At 28.9% G+C, this 20,739-nt stretch overlaps 2 protein-coding genes across 3 annotated transcripts; both read left to right on the plus strand.

Moving 5' to 3' along the window:
• Nucleotides 1-4,283: 4,283 nt before the first annotated feature.
• Nucleotides 4,284-7,275, plus strand: LOC106767399 (WAT1-related protein At5g47470). 2 transcript variants are annotated; one of them, XM_014652278.2, is made up of 7 exons: nucleotides 4,286-4,822; nucleotides 4,903-4,968; nucleotides 5,626-5,742; nucleotides 5,870-6,116; nucleotides 6,211-6,372; nucleotides 6,852-7,003; nucleotides 7,072-7,275. In XM_014652278.2, the coding sequence occupies exons 1-7, from the start codon at nucleotides 4,575-4,577 to the stop codon at nucleotides 7,181-7,183; spliced, it is 1,104 nt and encodes a 367-aa protein (XP_014507764.1). In that variant the 5' UTR covers nucleotides 4,286-4,574; the 3' UTR covers nucleotides 7,184-7,275. The 2 variants fall into 2 exon arrangements, with proteins under 2 accessions (XP_022639148.1, XP_014507764.1); XM_022783427.1 differs by lacking the exon at nucleotides 4,903-4,968 and having other exon boundaries at nucleotides 4,284-4,822.
• Nucleotides 7,276-13,971: 6,696 nt separating this feature from the next.
• On the plus strand, nucleotides 13,972-15,824 carry LOC106767479 (zinc finger protein ZAT4). Its single transcript, XM_014652384.2, has one exon. The coding sequence runs from the start codon at nucleotides 14,350-14,352 to the stop codon at nucleotides 15,193-15,195; it is 846 nt and encodes a 281-aa protein (XP_014507870.1). The 5' UTR covers nucleotides 13,972-14,349; the 3' UTR covers nucleotides 15,196-15,824.
• The last annotated feature ends 4,915 nt before the right edge of the window (nucleotides 15,825-20,739 follow it).

Genomic DNA, 20,739 nt, shown 5'->3' on the forward strand with positions numbered 1-20,739 from the left:
CGTGTTTAGTGCCGTCTTTACTTTTAAGCCCAAGTTCTTCAGTTATTCAATTCTTGCAATTAATAAACCCCAAAACACATTCTAAGTATGATATTTTCTTAAAAGGATTTTTAAGAAAATTAGGAAGAAAAATGTATTAGTTTTTTTATAAATTAGAATTATATTATACAGGACTTTTTTTTTTTTAAAATGATGTGAGAGTAGTTATAAATTAGTTTCTGGATAAGTTCATTTTAGTTTAGAGTGAAATATTAATTTTTCATTTTCTATTTTGAAAGTCGTTGTGAACTTTTCCAAATAAAGCTTTTTTTATCAAATCATTGCCTACTGCCACTGCAACTTGATCTCAAACGAAAATGTCTGCCAGTAAAACCTCTCTTCCACAGCCACAGTTACCCTGCATGCGTCAGTGTGGATTTGAATTCCAGTAGATGAAGATTGGTACCAAGTTACAAAGCTCAAGAAAGAAAACTAGTAATACTCGGCCTATTATATTAACAATAAACTCTATAATATCATTAGTTTAAGTTGTCTTTTAAAAACGAAAGCAAACAAATCTGATGAAAAATCATATTCCAAAAGAAAACGTAAATGATGTTAGAAACAAATATCATATTTAGCACGGAATGGTTACAAGAAAGAGATTTGTTCGGCCACTTTGGTTAGCCTCAGTCATAAAAACCCCAATGAATGAACAGACACACTATGTATGGTTTTGAAAAAGACAATTCTTATTGAACGGGTAAGATTGATCTTAGAAATTTGATAATTATAAAAGTAATTAGGATTTGAATATAAGTTGGGAAACGTATGAAATAGTTTGTAAATGAGTGGTGAGGAACCTTTGTCATAAAGGTGAGGGAAAGGCCAAGCATGGGAGCTAAGAAAAGCCTCTCCCGAAATGGAGACTAGCGTGAATTGCCTTACAAAGTTTTCTATCCTTTCTTCATTTTTAAATTATTGTTTTATTTTCTTTTTCTCTTTACAAGTTTGCCTCTCTTTTTCTCGCTACGTCTCATCTTCTCATTGCTCAATTTATTGTTTTCAATCTTTCTTTTCACAGTATAAAAACTATATAATTGTTTATATATGCACGATGAAAGTGATATAATATATATGCAAAACAAATAAAAGTTCATTCATATTATCTTGGGAAACAAATTAATTATAATAATTTGACATAAATATTAATCATTAAAATTACTCAATATTCAACTCTTAAAAGTTTAAATATAAATTACAAATTTTACATTAAGTAAAAATAAAAAGATTAGTTAAGAAAAAACAATATCCATAAATATTAAGATTTAAGATTTTATATTAAAAATAGTGCAAAATCTCTTATACGAGCAACTTGTAGTGTAGAAATGGTAACAGACAAGAAAAATGTGTTGAGATAAATGATGAATAAGTATATTGTGCTAAAATCCAACTTACACTTTATATAAATAAAAAACTTAAAATAATTGAATATTATATAACAAAAACAAGATATTAAATCTTAAAATTTTATGTTGAAATTGATATCAAGTCTTTTATATAAGTAAAGTAACTCATATATTAAACAAGATTAATATTTTCAATTTGTACTAGGATGACAAAATGGACATCGACTATGGCTGGGTGAGCTCGTCAAAATAAGATAGGTGAATTTTTCAACCTGACCTAACCTGTTTTTTATTTTTTAATTAAAAATTAAAACTAAAATAATTTGAAAAGTTAAATTTTGTTATATTTTTAAATATTTAAATATATAATAGTATTATAACTTAAATAATTAATCTCTATAAATTAAATTTCAATTATTAATTATAATACAGTAATATAATATATAAATATAATACTTATTTTAATTTATTTAATTAAAATATAATAAATTAGTCAATTAAAAACTTAATAATATTTATATGTCTAAATATATTTTTAATATATATATATATATATATAAACAAATTTTAAAAATCAAAATAAAAAAATAACGGATTAGCCTGTCCTGTGACCGTTATATTAAAAAATTATACCCGATATATTATAATTTTTTTTTATGACTAGACTCCATTTGTTTTTATCGACTAAGGATGGATATAGTTAAAATTAAAATGGCCGATTGACTAACTTTATTTTTTTAAACATTATTAATAAAGACGAGTGAAGTTTTATTTATTTTTTTCAAAATTTGGTTTAGTAAGAATTTGAAGTACATTATAAAAGAATGTTAAAAAGTGAATTCAAGTTTAGTCTTAACTCAATATCTTGTTAAGATGTGGACTTAAACACATAAAAAGATTGTACTTATTTATATATTATAAATTGATATTATTTTTAATCGCACATATAACAAAAAGAGAAGTAATAAAGTTTAATAGCCAATTTTGTCTTCAGTTTCGTTGACAAATCTCAATTTAGTCCCTCGTTTTAAAAGTGATTGAAATGAGTCCTTAGTTTCAAAATTTTGAGTCAAATTAGTCCCTTTGGTCAAACAGAAACAAACAACGTTAAAGGCTTGATGATTTGGCAGAAGAGATATTATTTTATAGATATATCTATAAAATAATATCTCTTATGCTAAATCATTAAATCCTTAAGACCATTTGTTTCTGTTTAACAAAAGGGACTAATTTGACTCAAAATTTTGAAAGTGAGGACTCATTTCAAACACTTTTAAAACGAGGAACTAAATTGAGAAACTGGGGACAAAATTGGCTATTAAACCAAGTAATAAACTTTTATGTTCAGTATAATATAAGAGAATGAGTAAAATTATAATTATAAAAATAACTTAAAAATAGTAATTAAAAAACAAAAATGTATTATACTTATCAATTTGAAATTAAGTAATGATATAAAAAAATACATTAATTGGTAATACAACATTTTCTCCATTTCCTCTGTACCACTACTTCAAATTTATAAGTAATGATCAGGAGAGTCAAAATTAGTTAATTCATTAGAATATCATTAACATCTGAATTTAATTCCTTTTTTATAAACAAAAATATTAAAAAAAATGAAAAATGTATATCTAAAAATTTATGATATCAGATGGAAGAAGCACAGTTAGTATTGAAAAAAAAAAGTTATAAACAAAAAAAGTTGTATTAAAAAAAATCATATTTCAATTTATTTAAGACAGTGTTGAAATTTAAAAAAAAAAATTATCTTTAACCTAAAACATTAAAGAAAATAAGACTTTCGACTTGAGACATCTTCATCAATAAGGTGATAAGTTTATGACATGAGTCTTATAAGACATTTCCATTACAATATATTGATATAACATAAAATTTAAGAGTTTGATTTCACTACGGAGAACAAATATTTTTTGCGACAACTAAATGGAACATGAATTATAAGGTGTGAGTCTTTTAAGATAAGACTCTTGTAATACAATGAAAATTACAAAAATGTCTTAAAAGTGATTATCACATTAAAACCCATAAAAAGTGAATCAAAACTTATAAAAACCTTAGACTCTATTACACGAATAAATTTAAGTATGCTGACATAACATGAAATTTAAGATTTTGGACGGTCTTAGAAAAAACTCCTAGTCATAAAAAATAAAATAATATTTTCTGTGTTAAAAACAAGTTTTATGCTAATAAAATAAAACATTAATTAAAATGCGAATTTTATAAGGATCCTATGTTAAAGTTACAAAAAATGGTTCTAAGAATAAGAATAATAAGAGAGACTAAACTCACAAAAATAAATAAAGATATTTTATGATAAGATAACTTTTGTAATGGAGATAATCTCATATTGTTACTTAGATAATTTTTTTTGACAACATTTAAACATCATCTATGTGTCATTCAAAATTACTTTACAATCAATAATAATAATCATAAACATCACTATGGACCAATCACAGAATGACACGTAGATGATGTTCAAATAGTGTAAAAAAATTATTGTCTAAGTATCATTATCCTTGTTATTTATATTCATTTTATTACTTAATTTGCATATTGTAATTCAAGTTGGATTTCTAATAAAAATAAATGCATATTTGTTTCAAGATACAATTAATGTTATATTGTTCATTTCATTTTTTATTATTTTCTTTAAAATTTTATATAAATATAAATTTAATAGTAAAACCAATGATTTTAAATTCAAATTTTGTTCTTGTAGGAAAAAAAATGTTTTAACTTGCATAAGAGATCAAACAAAACAGTTGTGGATTTACAAAAAAAATTTCGAATAACATTAAAAATATGAGTTGAAGTTACTTGTAAGAACAAAAGGAACGGACAATCCTCCCTATATCCAAGGAAAAGAAAATCTAGATTTAGATTTAGCAAACAACAATTGAACGTTAAACAACAGCCTCTATTTATGTCTGAAAAAAAATCAACAGAAGAAAACTGAGAAAAGTTGGTACGACAAAAGAAATTCAAGCAAGAAAGGGCGACAAGAGAGAAAGAAAGTTTGGTAGAAGAACGTGGAGGGTAGCCAGCTCAGTTCTATAATCTAACTCAGATTTCTCATGCAACCATAAGAAACATGCAATAAAGGAAGTTGAAAGGAAGGCACGGAAACGAGAATGAAGAGAGGATAGGGTGGCATATATGTCCTCTCTTGGTATCAGTTTTGATTTGATTTTGCAGAGAGGAAAAGTTACGACAATGGTGAATGGAGGGTTGGTGGAAGATGTTGCAGTGATTGGAGGGTTGATAGGGGTGCAATTTGTTTACGCAGGAAACGCTTTGTTGCTCAGTTATCTTATGTCTTTGGGCCTCGAATCTCTTACCATTGTCACTTTTACTTCCTTTGCTACGTTCCTTATTCTCTTACCCTTTGCCTTCTATTATGAAAGGTTCATCTTCTTCTCCTTCTCTCTCTCTCTACATTTTATCTGCTTTTGGGATGCAGTTTCATCATAAACACCTTTTGCAGGTGTCGATGGCCCACCAAAGTTGGTTTCAAGTTGCTTACACAGCTTTTCTTGCTTGCACTAGGAGGGTAGCCAAATCTTATTACTAACTTCTCACTTTCTTTATTAAATTTTCATCTCAATTTAAATTCCTTTTCTTTTCTGCTGTAAAGTATACATTTTTTTTTCTTCAAATTCGGGGATGGAAGTTGTTTTTGAATATTAATCCAACAAAAAAGTTGCATAGAGCATGCTGGGTTTTGAGTTTTGAATCCCAGTTATGGGAAGGAATTTAATCGAAGGATAATTATTTTAGGGAATTGTTGAAGGGTGATAGAAACAATATCATTGATTTTTGGGAATATGAACCCTAGAATCTATCTAAGATAATCTTGCTTTTGTCGGGCACCAGAATTGTCTTTATTTTCCAACTATTAAGTGCAAACACCGTAGTTTGAGCTAATTAAACCCTCAATTTTAGGAACCCTTATCTTATAATTTTCTCATTGGATTGCAAAGGCTTACCTTGATAATGAAAGGTGGGTACTATTTTAAGGAATTTGATGACTGTAAAAGGACATAAATTGTTGTGTATAGAACCAGTGGCGTTTTGGATTTAATAAAAAATGACAAATCCAAATCATCACTCCATTTTCTAATTACCTGACCCAAAGGGTATAATGTTATTTACCTCTTTTCCTTTCTCTTGGAATCTATTCATACAGAGTTGTTATCATGGTATGCAGGGTAACAATGTTCCAGTCTCTATTTCTAAAAGGAATCAATCTAACCTCGCCAGCAATGGGAACAGCCATGCCAAATCTTGCACCAGGGCTCATCTTCATCATGGCATGGATTTTTCGGTAATATGATCTATTTTTCCGTATTTCTCTTATATGTGTATGTGTTTAGTTAATTAAAAAGGTGTAAGATTTCGCTAGTATCTATATAATTTGAATGCTAATTAATGAAAATTTTGATGTTAGGCAGGTTGGAAAAAGTAAAGTTAAGCTGCACATATAGTAGAGTAAAAATAGTTGGCACATTGCTTTGTGTCTTAGGAGCTCTCACACTTAGCATAATGCAAAGCATATCTGCACCTCCTAAGTCCAATAAAGTGGGAACAATTCAATCACCATCTCCACCAATACATGTAACATTTGACAGTCACAAGCTAATCGGTTGTCTATATCTTTTGGTCGCAATCCTTATATTGTCAAGCAACATTGTCCTACAGGTAACTTGCATTGTGAGACTTTTACATCAAAGAATTGATTTCTTACTTCTCATGTTTTCAAACATGCTATTACCGGAAATTGTGATTCTTGTAGGCCTTTACTCTGGGAGATTTTCCTGCACCGATGTCGTTGTGTTCAATAACTTGCTTTTTTGGGACATTCATGACTGTTGCAGTTCAATTAATTGAAAATCACGAATTCAAAACTGGTTGGCCTATTGTGAGGGTCGGAGATATTATTGGATATTCTCTTCTGGTAATTTCAATATATAGATAAGATCCTTATAATTCGTTTTGACAATTTTAAAACCCAACATTTAACATTTAGAGACATTGAAAAAGAGGTAGCATGTGATTGTATAATGTAGCTTTTAGAGGACTTCAACTCGGGTTTCAGTTAAGAACTGTATATTAAGCTGAATCCACTTTTATAAAACTGGCTTATAACATAAGGTAATATTTATACTTATTTATATATTGTGAATTGGTTTGATCTATAATCAGTTTATTTTAACTAAATTCGTTTTTTGTTGGGTCTAATGTTTCATTTACTATCGACTTGAGGGGTGAGTTGAAACTTTCACATTAACTAAATATTAGACCAATTTATATTATATAACTGGATGTAAACCTTATCTTGTAAATGAGTTTTGTAAAGTTGAATTAGATTTAAAATTTATTTATTAATATACAATTTATGGTAGAAGTAACATTTTGTTAAAATGTAATGCACAGGCAGGTGTAGTGAGTGGAATATGCCTGACTGTGAATTGTTGGGCACTTGAGAAAAGAGGGCCAGTGTTGGTGTCCATGTTCAGCCCTATTGGCACAGTCTGCTCAGTCATTTTCTCAGTTGTTACTCTAGGACACACCACCAACATTGGAAGGTATTTCTTTTTTATGTTTCATATGACTTCTCAAGTACAGTATCTTATTGTTCAGTACTGTATTGCAGCTTAGCAGGTATGTTCCTGATGTTCACTGGGCTCTACTTTGTGCTTTGGGCCAAAGGGAAAGAAGGTTGCTTTGATAGTGAATATGACGCAGAGAAGCCTCTTTTAAGTTAACCTTCTTTTCAAATGTCAAAAAGAATAGTATGTAGTATGTACTTCTTTTATGCATAGAAACAGAGCAAATAAAATAGAAGTTTATTCACAAATCTTACTTCTAAGTTCTAATCAAATACGCGATGCAATCGAACAAAGTGTTCTACCACAATTTTGGCAGAACCATGTTCTTGAAAAAACAGCTTTTTAAATTTCTCTTGAAAACGCTGAAAGGAGGTAGAGGCTTATTGAGAACTAAGATTTTTCACCTCTTTAATTGTTGAGCTAGCTGGATATGGCATAGGATGCAACTAAAGCAACTCGATGTAGCAGCACAGGATCTTGTGATGCCATTTTGGGACCACCATTGTGAGGAATTAACACTTTTTGTTTAAGAATTTGACATGATTTTGTTAAAAAAACTATACAAGAATGAAGATGGACATGCAAAAAGATTGAGAACACAGTAAACGCTATCATGGTATCAATGAATACTAACGAGTTTATATATGGTGCATATTTTTTGTGGCCATTCAGATATAGATAAATAAGACGAAGCTACTACTCAGGGAGGTTTCAAAAGTTCACTAAAATAACTAAGTGGTGGATATTAAAAGTGGTAAAGACACTTTTTTGTGACATGAAAGAGTCACAGAATATTAATCAAACAAGTAGCAAATTTTAATGGTGCAAGTTTCCTACTTTTTTGCCACCAATAAATGTTAAAGGAAGGAGAAATATTGCTTACTATTTTTGCTGTGAGACATTAGAGATTCTAGACTCTGTTTTTAAGCTCAGCCAATAAATACAAGTATCTTCTTCTGTATTCCTTTTACTTTCTTTTGGAGAGTATCACTGCTTTCTCTTTCGTTCAAAGAGAAAACACTATTATCGCCAACTTCATAAAATCTCTTATTCTTATCCCTAATTTTTCTATGATTTTTTTATACTTAAATTACTTTACCTATTTCTATTTTTATTTTCAACTTTATTTTAGTGTTATGGTATTATATGACTTTTTTATTGTATAATTACTAAGTTTTTACAACGTAATTGTCTGGTTGATATTAGAGTTTCACATGCAAAATCCTCAACCTTTAAAACGAACGTTAATTTAGAGGATAAACCATGTGCAAATTTTATAAACAAAATACTCAACGTTTATTGGCTTTAAAAGAAACGTGAAATTCGAAACTTAATTCTTGTTAAAAATAGTTAAAAAAATAATATACAAGGAATCCATTTTTTTTACATGAAATGGATATATCTAAAATTTTAACTTATCTTTATTTTTATCAAATGATTATATATGACAAAACTTATATCCGAAATGGATTCGCAAAAAAATTACGTGTAGATTTGTGTAAACGTACTCTTAAAATATCGAAGAGAGTTATCCATTTTCAATCCCTCTATTGTTCAATTCTATTTGACATTAAAAATAGACACATGACCTGTTTTTTTTTTTTCATATTTCTCATTATTTAAGTCGTACTTCAAAACCAAAGTTGTTATATGGCATTGATTTTGACTCAGGTCAAAGTAGAGAGTATTAAATAACATTGAAATATAAATGAACATAATTTTGGATAAATGTTTACATATTCGGTTGATATATTGTGTTTAAAGTAAAGAAATAATTTTGAATGATGGTAGGTTAAAAAGTGGTATAGATTAAACTTATGTCACTTTGATAGCCTAATAAATGTTTTTGAAAGACCCACCAATAATATCATTATAAATGTTCAACAATTCTTATGAGAATCACTTTGGTTCCATTAAAAAGTACCCAAAACCGATCCGAGTTAATGGCCACAATGTTTCAACTTTCTCGCGGACTGATGTCATCCTCTTGTTTATTTATTCTTTTCTTTTTTTGGAGTTCCAATATGACCTCTGATTCTTTCAACATCAATTTTGCTTTGCCCATTGCAAAGTTCTTCTCTTTGTAGTGTCTTCAATGTTCAATCACACAAGTCACAAAAGTTAGGTATTCAAAACATAATTTCAGTAACAAATACTGTCATCCTGTGTCAATATCGTAACTTTTCAATCGATTGAGCGTGTGAATGGGTCAGATAATTGACAAAATTTGGTTTGACTTATCACCCCACTCTAAAAGTTTCATCATATTTTAATTTTGAGTTTTTACTGGTGAAAAGATAAAATCAAATTATAATATATAAATGAAGTGCAAACCTTATCTTAAAAATTGATTTTATAAAAATAAGTTAAACTTGAAAATCCACTTTATACTATAATAACAGAGTCATAGTTAAAGTCTATCCTAATAATAAGACATTTAGATTAAGTTAAGTTTAAAATATACTTTCTAATATTTACAACACCCACAAGCGATAAGGTGGTGAGTTCTGCCTAACTTTTCAACTAAAAAAACCAAGAATTTTGGTACAGGTTGGATCTCTGTTGTGTTTAATGCAATTCAACAAACCCCATAGCTATTTCTTTTCTCCACCATTTATTTATTAATTGCATTTGCCGGCGTTGATCGAGCAATTACTCGGGATTCGGTAACATGGCATCAAATTAATAAATAGTAATGCAACTTGTGCATTCCATGCAACATCAGTTTCTCAATCACCCACCATCATCTTAGATCCTATTTTAACTCATAATCATTTTTTTAATGCAATGAATCCGATGGTGATGATGAATATGCTTCAATGGTGGAGCACCGTAGATAAAAGTGCGGAATGGTAACTAGTCAGATGATAAATGATTAAAGTACACAACCATGAATTTTTATCACTGTTTCTTCCTTTTTGCACTCTCACTCTATGCTTCTACTCTATAGGTAAACTACTTATCAACATAACTATCGCTTAATTCAAATGTCTATATATTAAAGTTGTTAAAGTAGTGAATTTAAGGTTCATCTTTTCCAAAGGTACAACGTCTTTTTTAGCAAAATTTATTATATGTTCCATATATTGTTCCATTTGCCATTAATTTAATTTTTTATTAATGTTTAGTTTCATATTAAATGTATATATTTTGACACTAGAGAAATCAACTAAAAATAAGGTAAATTGTAAATTCAAAGTATACAAGTGAATTTAGGATGTAACTTTTGCTTGTTGTTTATTTTTGGGTTTAGTGTTTTGTAGGTATAGGAGTTTATATAGGTTGGTTGCAGTTCCAGCAGACAAGGGGAACAAAAGGGAAGGAGACGTCCAGTGTTGTAGGCCATTCCATAACCTTGACACATGTCTCTCATGTTTGGTCTATTCCTGTTGCACCGAAGTGTGGTCCCTCGTGATTCATCTCTTGTTCGAATGCAAAAGCAAGGCCTCATCGTTGTCATGATGCCTGTCATAATATGCTTGACTTGGAAGCCAAAAACAAACATTTGATAGGCAAGACTTAAAGCTAGGTTGGTTCTTTTTTGGAGCAAACCAAGTCTCAAACACCACATTTTTCATTTTTCCAACCATGTCTTCCCCTTATGTGACCTGACCCTACATTCATTTCATTCCCTAGTGAAGTCAAACTCTTCAAGGATGAAATTTTGTGTTAAAATTAGATTTTAAATCTAATTCAATTCTATTATACTAATTTATATACACTATTGACCTTATATCTAATCAAAATCAACGTAAGATTACCAACAATTTGCAAGAGTTCAAGTGCAAGAGTTGTGTAACTGTGTTGTGTAGTTTAGTGGCACATGCCATTCCTTGTCAGAGTCACTAGACTCTAGCCAGCAGTACCACTCTGGTTGCGAAAAGCAGAATCAACAAAAAGAGAAAAAGAAAAAAGATTTACCACTTTATGTTTGTTGTTCGGACAGCATTTACTATTTGGTGTTCAGTTTGAATGCAGTAGCAATTTGATCTAATTATTTATTTTCTGTCACAAGACATGAATGATTTAAAGCAGTACCATCTTGTAATTTGAAATCCCTGCCTGTTAATTAATATGGTAAACACAAGGCTGGTATTTATCACTGTCACAGAATTTATACTGAGCTAAACCAACCACTACTCATGGATGCTAGCAGACTTTGATGTTCTGTCTTACCTATACCTTTTACTTTTTATTGATTTTACGCAAATCATTTAATACCACAATAATTACAACTTTTCTTTTATTTGTCAGATGCTTCTTTAAATTTTTCTGGACTCTCACTACAACACTTTTTTCCACATCAACAAATTAATTACTTATCTATTTAGAATTTTCCGGAACTATCTTTATATAGATAGCACTTTAACTCATTCAAGCTCAGATTTTGACTCATGAAGCTTTCTGACTGACCTTCTGTAACAATTGAATTGAACTAGTATTGTTCTATGCAAAATTTGAAAAATACAAAAAGGAAAAAAAGAGAATGATCCATATATTAGCATTTGGGTTAATGACATTGCTTAAGTTAAAAGGCATCTTCTGTTTAAAAATTAAAATACGTTCCCTTTTTACTTTAGGCGTATGCAGAGTTCCAATTATATCTTTTCCAGTAGCAGTTGCATGCTTTGTTGAATGTTGAAGTAAGTAAAGAGAGTTTGAGAATTAAAACAAGTGCACAGTGTAAAGAGGCAATTATAGCCACAGATTTTGTAGAATTTTGGTATCCTTTGAGATAAGAATTTGTCATCAGAACGTTATTTAGTCTTGCTTTCTATAAATGTGACTTGTCTAGATTTAAAATACTTCTAACTGTTTACACTGTCATATGAATTTTATCGAAAATTCAGTTATATGTGATTTGATTCATGTTTAATTAATGTTAAATCTCCCCGTTTTAATGTGAAGAATCTAGGACAAGAAAAAGCACATGATAGAAAAATGAATTGAAGCATCCTCGACCAAAGCAAGGTACACTGAAACAAAATCAATGGTGAAGTTTTTTAATCTATTTTCACGAAGTAGATTCGAATAGTTGATGTTACAAGCAACTGCAATCAACTTTTACTGTATCCAACTGCAAAGTAGGTGTAACTTCAAGTTAAATATGAGGACTCATCTTAGAATAGGAAGCTTCTGTCATAAAGTGGTTGTAAATGCCTTAAACTTCACCAAATGATGGATAATAAGGAAACTTCTGCGGTAGTTAAAATGGTTGAAAATGATTGAAATTTTACGATATTAAATGTTTTTCCCCCTTCTCTTATTAACTTTTTATTCATTATTTCACAAAAAAATTGATTGATAGTGTCACTGCTGAAAATATCTATTTAATTTATGTTTCAAGTTATTGTTAAAAGTAGAAAATTAACAGGTGATATATATTTTTAAACTAAAATTTTAAATCAATGTATATGAATTCTGGTAGACGATCTATAACAATTAAACTCACCAACTAAACCACTTAAATACATAATTATATTTTTGTTTATATAATTTATTATTACAATAATGTAACTACTCATGTTTGAACATAAAAACCAAACAGGTACATGAAAGATGGTTTATGCAAGCTCAGCTAATTATTTAGACTATTCTTTGCTCAATAAGATATGAATGAAGAAAATATTCCGAGTATATAGATTAAAGGGAAGATTTGCAAAACTAAATTCGCATTAATAATCTTAGCATTAGAGTAATTGTTGTTGCATATATAATATAACATGATACTTATAAAAACGAAAACAAACAAACACGTACAACATAATAGATGGGAAATTATCTTAGCTTGATATAAATGGAATATAGCATATAATTTATTTTCAATACATATATTCATATTATTTCCTTTTATTTGTGTAGAATCCAAGTGTAAGTCTAAATCCCACATTGGATAGAAAATGAGAAAATAGAACATTATACAAAGACCGAAAATCCATTAATTCATTTTTTAGATAGAAAGTGGTGTTGATTTTTTTATGTGATTGGACTTAAATCTCGATGTTAGTAATCGGTATTATTAACCTTTGAAAAGAATATGGGTTTATAAAAGAGATGAAAAATGACATTAATAGAACAGTGCATGAAGCATTTGTGCTTTGATGGTGATTCTTGGTACGAGTGGTGGCTGAAAGAAGTTAGTGGTATATATAGTGGAACCGAGTAGATACTTTATTTCTTTATTTTCGTAATATGGAAGTTTTTCTAAAACACCAATTAGCAAGAGTTTGTTGCTCTCGCAATTAGTCTGCGTTTGTTGAGGACCATCATCATCATCATCGGTGTCCTCGCATTTCTTCTTCTTTCCATTACCGGTTGTTGGATTTAAGTCTCGGGCACAACTTAACTTCCTTCACTTAACCTACCTACATCATCAAATCTCTCTAATCTTTATACATATATACAAATATTCAAATTAATTATAATCAACTGCATTTTATTCTTTAAAATACATTACTTTGCTTCTAAATTACAAAAAATGGACTGCAAGGAGTTTTTTTTATTTATTTATTTATTTATTATTATATAAGAGATAATCCAATCTTATTTTTTACATGATAGGAAAATTTGGGAATTTGTCTCGGTAGCGTCGTATTGTATTCAATGTTACATTTTGGTTACATCTTGCAATCAGAATTTAATAGAACCACCAATCATTCAGATTAGTGAGTTGCACATCACAACCAAATAATGATCCATTATTTCACCTTCCATTCCAATGAATAATGAATATATTTCAGGGTCCCATAGGGTTTTTTTTTTTTCATTGTAATTCTGGTCATACATCCCAAATATAAGATTAATCTATCTTATTTAATAATTTGAAATAGACAGTAAATAAAAATGAAAAATGATGGTAATCTGTGGATTTACTGAGTAGGCAGTGGTTTGCGAAAGCAGTTTTAAAGTTGTGGTTTGGAGAGCCCTGAAAGCAATAAATGGAAAAAGATTAGTGGAATTGGGCAGCAAGGTTTGCATGTTACTTATGGCTCTTTCTCTGTTGAGGATCACACTTTCTTAATTTTGGGCGCTGGATAATTAATGCCACTGTTATAATGTGTTTTGACATTTTAGCTCGCACACACAACTCATATTTTATGGTAGGCCAAAGAAAAAAAAAAAAAAAAAAAATCATAGTTTTGGGGTGTGTCTTTTGGTGGAGGAATGCTTGTCACCTACTCCTTTTAAGTTCCGAATTCCTCCAAAAACACTCTTGTGTGAGACACCACAACCACAACAACAACCAATAACAATAACAAGGACAACGTTAGAAGAAGAACAAGTACTAGAAGTAGTAGAAGTAGCAGTGGTGGTTGCTCCTCATGGACAATAGACACAAATGCAAGCTTTGTTCCAGGTCTTTCACCAATGGCAGAGCCCTTGGTGGTCACATGAAAGCTCATCTCGCTTCTCTCCCTCTTCCTCCAAAGCCTCAAACTTTAACTCACTCCTCCTCCTTCACTTATTCCTCTTCCTCAGACTCTCAACAACACCACCTCAAAGAACAAGATTCCCTTAGTTACGCGCTCAGGGAGAATCCTAAGAAGACTTTCAGAGTAACGGATCCTGAAGACAGAGAGAGCGAGACCGAGTCAAAGAACCCAACTCGCCAACGATCCAAGAGGAACCGCAAATCCGCCATGCTCAAGCTCAGCTTCGTCGTCTCCACACCTCTCATCACCGAACCCGAACCTGTGAGTTCGGTCTCCGACACCTCCCCGGAGGAAGACGTAGCCATGAGCCTCATGATGCTCTCCCGCGACACGTGGAACGTAGTCACCAATGCAGGTCCACCGCAGAGATCAAAGAGGCGCTGCACGGGATCAGAAACCAAGCTCAAGAAACTCCGCGGCAAGTACCTCTGTCACACTTGCGGCAAAGCCTTTCGATCCTCTCGAGCCTTGGGGAGTCACAAAACCATTTGTTGTCGCCAAGTTGAAGCTCAGAATCAAAACAACGACAACAATAGTATTAAGGTTTTTGAATGTCCCTTTTGTTACAAGGTGTTCGGCTCTGGTCAGGCTCTGGGTGGACATAAGAGATCTCACCTAATCCCTTCATCATCTTCAACAGTTAACGATTCTCTTAAATTCAAACAGACCTTCATAGATCTCAACATGCCGGCTCAGCCGGAAGAGGACGACCTTAGTGTTGTCTCTGATGCCTGATTTTCATATATTTAATTGTTTAATGTTTAGTTATTGCTGCTAGAGTGATCTTTTTTGTTTTTTATATAAAAGTGACTGAGAATATTTCCTTATGTTTATTCATAGATCAAATGCTTTTGATTCTACAATGGTGGCCTGAGTATAAGTGGTGTTGGTTCTTTTTTTTCACTTTTCTTTGTATGAACAGAGTTAGTTATAACTTACACATGGTGAATTACTGGTTAACAGGTGAATTTTATTGGATTGTACAAAACTTGGTTCATCGTACTACTAATCTTAAACATAGTTTCAATGCAAATTTGTGATGTGGTTGTGGACCAATAACTCTGGCCTTTCAAGTACTAAAGCGCCCCTGCAGTTCTGTTTTAATGTTTTGGTTCTGTTCTGTCCTTCCAGCTTGCACTTTTGGTAGGAATAAATAAATAAATCGATTCTTTTTCTTTCTTTTTAAATTCCGGCTTCGGTTTTGCCTTCTTTTGTGCTTGTATTGAGGACTTGGCGTGAGACGTGAAAGCAATGATTCCAAAGATGGAGTTAGAATATAATAGAACTGTACAGTTCATTTGTTTATTTGTTTTTGTGTGTTGTGGTGCTTTTGGAGTTTCAGAGATATCAGGGAAGACTTTTAATTCCCTTGGTTTGCTGGGATGGCGATAAGTATATTTTTGTTTTATTAAGGGAGACTTAATCTTCCTTGAAAAGTCCCAAGTATGATGATGGGTAAAAGGAAGAGGCTCGTACTATTGCTGTGGAAGAATCAGTCAGAATTATTGATTAAATGATAAAGTAAATAAGCCCATCAAATGCTCCTTCAGATAAAATTATCAATAAACATATTTCTTTTCTGTGCATGTGACCCAAAGCAGCATAGGAAGGTGAAGGTAACATGAATACAGAGTTATGGATCATTGATTTGGATCCTTTAAGATAGAGATCGAATGAAGAAAATCAAAGAAGGTGGGAAAATAGGACAAATGAGAAGCCATACATGGTCCTAACTAAGTGGCTTTGGGATTGGAGGTTGAAATTTGGCCATTAGATAAGATGAATAAACGACAAGATTTACGTTAGAAGAAAATTGTCGTCTGCTCCAATGTGCTAATTGTCATTTGTGTTCTCAAAGGTAACATATCTGTTTCCTAATCCATACGTTTTACGGGCACAGGATTCCTATTTTACTTTTTTCCCTTTCTTTTCTTTCTGGTACAGGTCCCCACCCACTTAAGCCAATGCGTGTGTTTAGTTTACTGATAGAAGTTTCAAATTATGTTGAGAATAATTTATAACCATATTTGAGTGGTGAGAATCTTCAAGAAAATCAGGACAAGTAATTAGGAAATATCAGCCAACAACTATAGAAAAGGAAAATGTGAAAGGATTATAAATGAGATAAATTACAGCGAAAAAATAAAAAATAAAGCCTTTGGGTTGAAAGAGAGTGGGAGTAGTAAAATCGCATCAAAATGTCATTTACTGCAAAGAAGGTTGTGTGAAAAAGACATGTTGATCATTAAGAGTGACTTGTAGGAACACACTTGGTCAATGTTCCTTAAAATAAAAGGATTCTCGTCTATGACTCAAATCTACAGTGACCACTTATAAACAAAAGAGATAAGGGATGCCATTGTAATTTCTCCAATAACATGGAATGCTAAATTATACAAAATGCAAAAATCCCTCAAATAGTAACTTAGAGGAGTAATTTTTTCTTTAAGGATGGACAATGTCTATCCACTATTTAATGTGTAACAAAAGAAATATACTTATTATGTTTTATTACTTGTTAGATATTTGTTTAAAAAAATAGTCATGAATATTTTAAAATATGTGAGTATCCAAAAACATTTATGGATCTTTAAAAGAAAATGTTTTATAATTTTTTGAATAAAATTTAAATTATATTCTAAAAAAGAAATTTAAAATATAATATAATTTAAAATTTCATTTTAATTAAATTTTAATATAATAAAATATAAATTAATTTAAATTTGAATTAAATTTAACTTAATAAAATATAAATTAATTTTTTTTTTCAAATAATAGATAATTGTAATATAATCCGTTTATAAGTGGAACCTATAACGAATAATACAATATTTAATATCAATAAGTATCTTCTTTCAAATATTTATAAATTTGAATATTTTTATTATTCTTAAATGTATAATTTTTAGTTTGTGAGTTTTGAACGAGTGTTCTTAATTTTTGTCATTAATTTAATAACTATATGTTTATGTTTTGTTATAATAACATATTTACTAATTTTATATATATGTATAAAAAAATTGAATTAACTTTCACTTGAGAAAAATATAAACTTGATATTATTCTAGATAAAAATTGGTAATCAAAAATAGTATTTACTTACATGATAAATAAATAAAGTTTCGTGGAGTTTTGTTTAACACTCGTAAAGATTTCATATTTATACATAGTAAAGTGACTTGAACCTTAAAGAAAATTAAATTTATAATACCACCTGATTTTGATACAAATATTTTTTATTAAGTGTATTTGATTTTTAAAATTAATATTAATGTGTAATGTAAATGAGATTTTAAATATAAGTTTGATATTAGAGAGTCTCTTTGTAAAAAGATATAATTGTGCGAAGTAAAGTAGAGGATTAAAAACTCAATAATACTTTTGAATAGATTTTAACAACAAAGAAGTTTAATGTAATTTAAATTTAATATGTAACATAAAAATTAATGCTTAAATTGAGTTGAATAAAAGTTCAAGAAAAAATATGAATACATGAATAAAAAAATATTTCAGGGGAAAAGTAATAGAAAAAACAATTATTCACCATATTAACAAAAACTAATATAGTTTTTTTTTCTTAATTTGCTTCAATTGACTCTATATGTGCGTATAATTTAAGAGACTGATATTTTTTTCTAGACTAAATATTGTTTTCATTTTGGTTTCCGTTTATATTGGACGAATCTAACCTTCACCAGCCACAAGTGACAACTCTAAAATACATTAAAGTTATTTGACAATAATTTTATACTATCAATGTAAAAAAGAATCTTAAATAATATACTACTTAAAAGTAATATGTCCTGTAAAAGGAAATCATGTATAATTTTTTAAAACATACATAAAATCAATAAATTTATTATATATATGACTATATAAATAAAACATATTGTAATCAAATTAAAAGTATTTTTTCTTTTGACAGATAATTTTCTCAAAGTTATTAAAGAATAAAAAATAAATAAATATTTGTAATTAAAAAATAGAAATAAATTAATGGTTTATTTGGTGTTCATCACCTCACTTCTTTACTTAAAACTAACAATTTGGATGACGTGGGAAGAAAATTTTAAAGAATGTAAAATGAAAATTAAGTTATCTCGTTAAATTAATTATAATATTATATTTAAAATATTAACAATTACCGAAGTAAAAAAAAATTATCAAAGAAAAAAAATAGTAATATAAATAATGACGTAATAATATGAAAGATTTATCCTGACTTTAGGATTAAATATGTTTTTAGTCTTTATACTTTGGAGTGATTTTGGTTTTAATTCATTTTTCAAACCAAGGTACAATTTAGTCTTTCAACTTTAGAAAACTCTAGTTTTATTCTTTTTTACCAAATTTTTTTAACTTTATTTGCTGTTTCAAGTACGTTTCATTATAGCATTTGGATTGTTTACACTGTTTGACAAATTTTTGTTTCAATGTTAACTGAGAAACGTGTTTGAAACAACAAATGAAGTTTAAAAAATTTGGTAAAAATGACTAAAACTAGAATTTTCTAGAGTTGAAGGATTAAATTGTACCTTAGTTTGAAAGAGAGACTAAAACAAAAATCACCCCAAAATATAGGGACTAAAAACATATTTAACCTTAAAAACTAACATGAATTGTATTATTTTTACCAACGAAAATAAATTATATTATATATAAAGTATTGGGACATTTGACTTTTACACAATTAAATTATAATTTAATTAAGTTTTAAGTATATATTTATGTATTTTTAATTAAATTTTATTAATTTTTTAATTTATTAAATATTTAAAATATTTTAATTGAGAATTTCTTATTTAAATTTTTCTAAATAAATTAGATTATTTTTTTTAATCATAATTTTGATAGAATATGTAGAGCTCTTAACAAAGAAAGTTTGAACAGATGATCAATATCCAACTCAACTTGAAGATAAATTTTAATATATTATTTGATTGAGAGAAATAATATATAAATAAAATTAAGTAAAATACATGATTAAATTTAAACAACGAATTAAAATTTTATAGATATTCGATCTAATTTGAATTTGTTTTAATATTTATAAATTTGTAATACATTTTAAATCTTATTTTTGATATGATAATTTTTTGTCAAAATTTAATAGTAAACTATATAAAATTGTAATCCTGTATAATAATTATTATTAAAATTACTTATGTTATTTTTTAAGTTAAAAATATTATATTTATTTTATTTATTTAAAATAAACAAAATTGTCTTAAAAAGATTGACTTAGTAAGAGTTGGAATGATTTAACCAAATTAACCAACAATCCGTATCTAACCAAGTTCATAAATTAAATGGTCGAATCTAAACTTTAAAATGTTAAATTTAAATTATAATGGATTAACTAAGTTATATCTGAAACCGATTGAATACGAACTATGCTCAAACTTAAAACAAAGCATCGGAATAAAAATTGCATAACATTGAATAGTTAAATAAGTATCTAGAGATAATTAAGACATTTTTTTTTTTTATCAAAGGTTTAAAGATATTAAAGTTTTCAAATATGAGATAACTAGTTAATCTTTTGTATACACAAAATAATGAAAACTTTAATATCATGGAAAACACATCATTTATCCATATCTTGCTAGAAATATGACAAGATTACATAAAAAAAAAAAATTATCGAATTCTATTCTCTTTACTATAAAAGTTATCAAATTTTAGTTCTCTTAACTATAAAAGTTAAATGTTTGCGTAACCAACTTGGTTGGAAAGGTTTATTATCAAGTTTATATTGAAAAATAATAAAATGTACACCTTCATAAGAATACATATATTCTACACTTCCGTTAAACCAATGTAATATTTTGGTTAAGTTAATATAATTGTTGATTAGGTTCATAATCAATATATAAATTAAAATACATCCAAACATTACATAACCATTAAAAGGCTTTTTGAAATTCTCATTATCAATATGGAAAAAAATGATATACTTATTTTTTTAAGGCCACAACACTTTGGTTAACTCAGTACAATGTTTTGATTAAATTTATATTATGCATTAAAACCTAAATTTTGGTTAACAAACTTGCAATATTTTTAAGCATTTTATATTTACTCATCTTCTACATCCACCGTTTCATTTTCCTAAGAAAACCTATCATGTAAAACATAATATTGTAAATGTTATGGTCGTTGCCAGAAGATTCCTGTTGTCGCCAAAAGAATATTATTGTCGCCGAAAAAATATTGTTGGTGGTGGTGGTTGTTAAGGTTAGATGGAGTAGTGAAAATGTTAAAGAATGAAATTTTTAA

The sequence above is a fragment of the Vigna radiata genome, chromosome 7, assembly GCF_000741045.1.
Source record: "Vigna radiata var. radiata cultivar VC1973A chromosome 7, Vradiata_ver6, whole genome shotgun sequence".
NCBI classification, from domain to species: Eukaryota; Viridiplantae; Streptophyta; class Magnoliopsida; order Fabales; family Fabaceae; genus Vigna; species Vigna radiata.

Coding starts and splice junctions, on each gene's coding strand:
- LOC106767399 (XM_014652278.2), top strand. CDS start 4,575: ATGTCCTCTCTTGGTATCAGTTTTGATTTGATTTTGCAGAGAGGAAAA. Junction 5,743..5,869: donor ATCATGGCATGGATTTTTCG/GTAATATGATCT, acceptor GATGTTAGGCAG/GTTGGAAAAAGTAAAGTTAA. Junction 6,117..6,210: donor CAAGCAACATTGTCCTACAG/GTAACTTGCATT, acceptor TGATTCTTGTAG/GCCTTTACTCTGGGAGATTT.
- LOC106767479 (XM_014652384.2), top strand. CDS start 14,350: ATGGACAATAGACACAAATGCAAGCTTTGTTCCAGGTCTTTCACCAAT.